The following is a 6,203-nucleotide window of genomic DNA, read 5'->3' on the forward strand; positions in this document are numbered from 1 at the left end:
AATGATCAGAGAAGAAACACATGCAACTGCAGGCACGAAATGAAAATCCTTTTCTCTGCACTCTGACGAATGGATCTGTTGATCAACTTCTTCCTTCTTCCTTCTCTGCAACTTTTGATCTGCTCTTTTCCTAACTTCTCTCTGTCTGATCAAATGAATCTGAGACATTCCTTTTTGTTTTCTACCACACAAAATCTCCCCCCCTCCTTTTCCAAATTTGAAAACTCACCTATCCATATTATTTTTTTCTGGTTGTTCTGCAATCTGTCAGGGATGGTAGGTGGACATTTGGCTCCAGGGGCAAGACAACCACCACATTAAATTCCAACACAATGTTTGTCTAATATTTGACCATCCCATGGACTCTGGTGATAGTCTACTTCCTCCTCATTTGCATTAGATAAGGTGACATTATTTTAATTGGATTGCTACCTAATACTACTCTGCCTAAGTATCAACTTTAGCGTTTTGAACAGAACCACGAAGTATTTTTCTGGAAATGTATTTTCTATTGTTTTCCATGGTACCAAAATTTTGAAGATATTCAAGTTTAAATTTGATTTCAAAAAACTATTTCAGAAATTCGAAATGTTTACTCCATTTTAAGATGAACTTTTTTCTAGTCTGAAAAATTAAAGCTTTGGTAAAACTATTTAAGAAAGAAAAACACTTTTAATATCAATCCACATCTCTTAAGCTGAAAACAAAAATCACAGAGAAACCAAAACAAATAGAAAAAGTAATTTCGTAAGTTATCTGAATGAATAAAGAACCAAACGACTCCCATCAAGTTCTCAAACAACAAATAAACTTTTTAAACTATTTCCTTATTTCCTTATAGTTGAAGTATTTACTGCCCATAGAACAGATCAATAGAGCTGCAGTAGCAAATGGTAAATGATCAAAATAAATCCCAAAAATATTATTGGCTTAAACCTGTACACAACTTTTATATGCATACGTAGCCTATCTCCCTCACTTGATTTAAAAACGTTTGTTTATTTGGACTCCAAAATCTAACAATCTAAAACTTAAGCAAAGATCATAGTTTCCAACACTTACGTCCAAAACTTTAAGTGGCAATCTCAGCTAAAAATAAAATTAGGAAATTGATATTAGCTCCAACGTTTTACAATTTTTATTTATATTTATTTTTAACAAGCATATCCAATCAAAATAACCACACGAACAGATTAAAAAAATATGGAATTGGCGACGTCTAAGGTAGATTATAACTGTGCTGAACCACCCGACTTCCGAACAGATGAGTATCACAGAGAAATTTGAGAGAAAAGAACAAATAACCATAACATTTAAGATACGATTAACCTTTTAAAGAAAATAAGTGAGACCTAAATTGGTTGTGTTCAACGCAGTATCCTTGAGCTTCCTCTGTCTCCAATAATGGTCTGCCCCAACTGAAACGTTTCCCCCTGCCGGCTCCTTCCTAGTACTCTCGTTCCAAACACTTATCCCGTACTCTCCCCAGAACGACGTCCTCCCTCCTATTAAGATATCTTCCTTCGTTTTGCAGATCCGTCCCCAACTGACTTCCACGTTCCCTATATCAACTGCCTTTCCTTTCAAACAACAACACTTCTCTCTTTCTCTTTCAACGCTAATCCTTCCTCCCTTTCCCCAGAAATCACTCGAAATTCTGTGTGCCCTTCATGCCAAGGAAGACGTCTTTTTGTTTTCCTCTTTCCCCAGATCGATCCCCCACTCCCACTACCCCCGAGATTTAGACTTACACCGGCCAACAGAAATTTAGAACTTACAGTTTAACTAATTCAATGTTATCTAATTCATGGCCATTTCAAACTTTCTCAAATTTGAAAACAAACTATTTATTACCATTTCAAATTAGAGATTGTAATTACTAATATAAAATAAATTAAGAGTATATTATTTATTTTATAAATCTAAATTTTAATATTTCAAAAACAATAGACAATCTAGACAATTTATTCAATATTTCAAAAGAATTAAATACTAAATCTTTTTATTTAATCAATTACGTTATTCATTAATAAATCAAAATGTTTAATCCACCTAGATAAATTAAAATTCAAAGCAAATGATTTGAAATCAAATAAAACTAAGTGTGTTACACCATACAAGTTCTGGGCCAACCCTGCCAAGGAGCTAAACTCTTCTAAACTCCTCTACCTCAACCACTCTTCTGTCTTCAATACCTACACACTCTCAAACTCGACATCATCCATTGAGTCAATAACGATATCACCATGATAAATGAATAACATCTTAAATACGAATTTTTAAACATTCATCATACATCATCAAATTTAAACATTAAAAAAACACGATAATTTCAACCATCATACCAAAATCTCATATGATCAATCATATAACAAAATCACTACATCAACAGAAAATAAACTTTATCCATCTAATATCATCAACTAATAAAGTCTTAAAAAAAAATAAAGGCATTCGACTCAAGTTGAGTCATACATAGTCTTAGTAAAAAAGTCAATCAACATAATAAGTCTGAATAAAAAACATGTCGAAATTTGAGTCATGACACTCGGTGATGCTTGCAATGCTCTTACCCCAGCACTCACTCGAAATTACTTTTAAAAACTCTTGAATTTGAAGACACCATTGGCATGAAGATGAATGCAATAAATTCATCCATTGACATCCACCTCGAAACATGCAACCAAACCCAAATCACCACATTTTTCTTGCTATGAAATGTGACAAATGCCCTAGGCAAACATGTGGGCAACCATAGAAATTTCGAAGCCATCTAGAAAATTCCACTTGAGGTAAAATGTCAAAGATCATTTGGGACACTTGGACTGTCTACAACATGGTAGTTGGCAGCCAATTTTTTTAATCTAATATCTGGATGAAAAAATGAAAAAGACAACCGAGAAAAATAGAGACAACCAATAAGAAAGAAGAAATAAAAAATTTAAATACCACTTTAATACGGAATTTTTCTTGGAACATAGATTTAATGAATTTTGCACAATGTCCAAAGAATCAATTAATAGTAGAGTTGCTACTATAGTCTTCAGTCTCCTGTCTTAACGGTAGGGACTAATAAAACTTAATTTTTAGATACATTATAATTGAATCATCCATTTAATTATTGAGTAAGTTAATTAAGTTTATTTTTATGACGTAATTAAAAAGATGTACCCAAACATCACTTTTTTATATATTTATGTTAAGTAAATTATATATTATTAAATTATTTAAGATGCACATTGATCAATAACATTACTCGCTCAACAATATGTATACATTATTTTTCTATTATATTTTGAATCTCAAAGACATTGACTATAATACATAACCCAGTGTATCATACCAATGATTCACACATCTTCTTTCTAAAATTTTAGTTAGTGGTCCAAATTTTACTCTTGCACTTCTCTCGAGCCTGCATAATCGTTGCGCATTGTTCGGGCATAATTGCTTGTGATATAACGATTATAAAATAATTAATTTAAAATCTGACCTTCGTATAACCCAGGGACTGATAGCAGGGGAGTGCCTTGTGGGTACTTAAAGAAAATGCAAGGTTAGCTTTGCGACCAGCTTACTGATAAGAAAATGGAGTCTAAATTCAATTCTGGAAAGTGAAATGAATCTACTGCTATTAATACCATTCTTCACATGAGTTAGTAAATGACCATAATACCATATCTGAGGAGGAAGACGGTCATACTGATGGTATTTCAATGCTACATTGGGAGTACTGGATTTCGGATTTCGGATTTCATAAGAATGCAGATTCCACGCGCTTCATTATAATTATAGAATGCCAATCCAAATGTCAAAGAAGGCGCCACACATTTTGCTTGAAACCCAAAATTCAACACTACACTGCTCGATATCTGTTACAGACACGCATTGACAAGAATGCGCTTTCGAAAGGGGAATAAATACACCATCCCATTATTTATAGGGGATTCACTTTTGCTGCAGGCCCTAAATTTCAAAGTAACCTAATCAAAATGTATGATAAGTGCCTGTAAAGTGTTTGAAGAAATCAGACATAAAGGCATATCCTCATGTAAATACCCTATTTTCTCACAAGGCCTTGACACTATTTATCAAAGTGCAAAGAACATGAGTCCAACCGCATAAATTCACCTTTGTCTGTGTACTTCCCGCCTGTGCAAAAAGAGGAGCTTTGGATCTGGGTACAAACATTCATCAAAGCATTGTGGAAAAGGGTTTCCTATCAAATGTTGTACTTGCAACATCGCTTTTAGACTTCTATGCGAAATGCGAAAATATACACAAGGCATGTGAAGTTTTTGATAGAATGCCAAAAATAAATGCGGTTTCTTGGAATTCGATGATCACTGGATGTGCAGAGAATGGTATTCATGATGAGGCTTTAAGGCTTTTCAACGAAATTCCTTAAGCAGAGGTCATCTCATGCGTTGCAATTATAGCTGGATATGCACAAAATGGTCTTGTTGATGAGGATTTAATTTTTTTCAGTGCAATACCTCAAAGAAATGTGGTCTAGTAGAATACGATGATTACAAGATTTGCACAGAATGGCAGTCTCGACGAGGCTTTAAAGGTTTTCAAATAAGCAGATCAAAGAAATATAGTTTCATGGACTGCAATGGTTGCAGGATATGCTCCAAGTGGTGCTCTTGATGAGGCTTTAAGGTTTTTAAAAGAACCGCATAAAAAAACGCGGTCTCATTGACTGTAGTGATCGCAGGATATGCACAAAATGGCTATGTTGAAAAGGCTTTCAAAAATTTCAAGCAAATGCAATTGGCAGGTGCAGAGACAAACTCCACAACCTTTGCGAGCATTCTCCTAGCTTGTTCCAAAATGGGATTTTTGCAACAAAGTATTGACATCCATCAGAGCATAGCAGAGAAGGGATTATTGTCAAATGTATGCGAAATGTGGAAGCGTAGACAAGGTGCGTGAACTATTTGATAATATGCCTCAAAGAAATGTGATCTCATGTAATGCGAGGATCACAAGATGCAGACAAAACGGTTTTGTTGACAAGAATTTGGATTCTTTTATACAAATGTAATTGGCAGATGTAAAGCCAAAGTGTACAACTTTTGCTAGCATCCTCCCAGTGTACGCCAAAGTTGGAGCTTTGTAACAGAGTATGGAGTTGCATCAAATCCTAATTGAACAAGGATTTTTATCAGATGTTATAGATGTGAATTCTCTGAAAGATTCACAAGGCTCGTGAACTAGTTTCCTAAATGTCCCACAGAAATGTCATCTCATGGAATGCTATGATTGCAGGATATATAGAAAATGAGGTTCTTAAAAAGGATCAGGAAACTTTTAATAAAATTCCTTTGGCGGATATACAGCTAGACTCCACAACCTTTGCCAACATCCTCTCAGCCTGTGCCAAAATGGGTGCTTTGGAACAAGGTATAGACATCCATCAAAGCTTAATTAAAAGTGGGTTTTTGCCTGATGTTGTAATTGCAAGTGCCCTAGCAGACATGGATGCAAAATGTGGAAGCATAAAGAAGGCACGCGAACTGTATGAAAAAATGTGTCATGGAATGCCATGATTGCAGGATACACACACAATGGATTTTGCATGGATTCTCTAAATCTCTTTAAACTAATGAATCGCTCAACAACATATCCTGATATTGTAAGATTTGCTTGTGCCTTATTGGCATGTAGCTTTCTGGTTTAGTGGAGAGGGGATGTACATACTTCATTTTCATGAGTAATCATTATTGCATAACACCTACAGTGAATCATTATGTGTTCATAGTTGACCTTCTTGCCCATGCTAGCTATCTTGATGATACATTAAACTTTATCATTAAGATGCTAGTTAAGCCTATGGTAGTTGTTTGGACATATTTTCGTGGTGCCTGTAGAGTACATCTGAATATAGGGTTGGGAGCATTTACAGCAACTCTGCTTTTTATTTGGATCCAAAAAATGCTGCAACTTATGTTCTTCTCTCAAACATGTATGCAGAAGTGGGCTGGTGGAATGAGGTTCAAAGAGTAAATAGATTGATGAAAGATAGAAGAATAAGAAATTTGCCTAGATGTGGTTGGATTGAGTGCCATAAAACGGCACATGCTTTTTGTGTGGGGGACAAATCACACCCAAAGATATAGGAGATTAATGCAAAGCTGGACCAATTGCCTTGGGAGATGAAAGCAGCCAGGCGTTTTCCAGATTCAAGACATACTTAA

General features: G+C 35.0%; 1 protein-coding gene across 1 annotated transcript; it reads left to right on the forward strand.

Annotated features, from left to right (window-relative positions):
* Positions 1 to 4,306: 4,306 nt before the first annotated feature.
* On the forward strand, positions 4,307 to 5,555 carry LOC149528749 (putative pentatricopeptide repeat-containing protein At3g23330). Its single transcript, XM_089808066.1, has 4 exons — positions 4,307 to 4,364; positions 4,712 to 4,930; positions 5,058 to 5,121; positions 5,243 to 5,555. The coding sequence occupies exons 1-4, from the start codon at positions 4,307 to 4,309 to the stop codon at positions 5,553 to 5,555; spliced, it is 654 nt and encodes a 217-aa protein (XP_089664192.1).
* The last annotated feature ends 648 nt before the right edge of the window (positions 5,556 to 6,203 follow it).

This window comes from Cupressus sempervirens, chromosome 11, assembly GCF_028749045.1.
Source record: "Cupressus sempervirens isolate cs-2001-9-10 chromosome 11, ASM2874904v1, whole genome shotgun sequence".
Taxonomy (NCBI): domain Eukaryota; kingdom Viridiplantae; phylum Streptophyta; class Pinopsida; order Cupressales; family Cupressaceae; genus Cupressus; species Cupressus sempervirens.

Bases quoted from the DNA above. Each gene is read 5' to 3' on its own strand.
- LOC149528749 (XM_089808066.1), top strand. From the start codon at position 4,307: ATGCCAAAAATAAATGCGGTTTCTTGGAATTCGATGATCACTGGATGT. The intron at 4,931-5,057 runs GTGCGTGAACTA...TGTAATTGGCAG, and splicing joins AATGTGGAAGCGTAGACAAG to ATGTAAAGCCAAAGTGTACA. The intron at 5,122-5,242 runs GTAACAGAGTAT...AATGTCCCACAG, and splicing joins TACGCCAAAGTTGGAGCTTT to AAATGTCATCTCATGGAATG.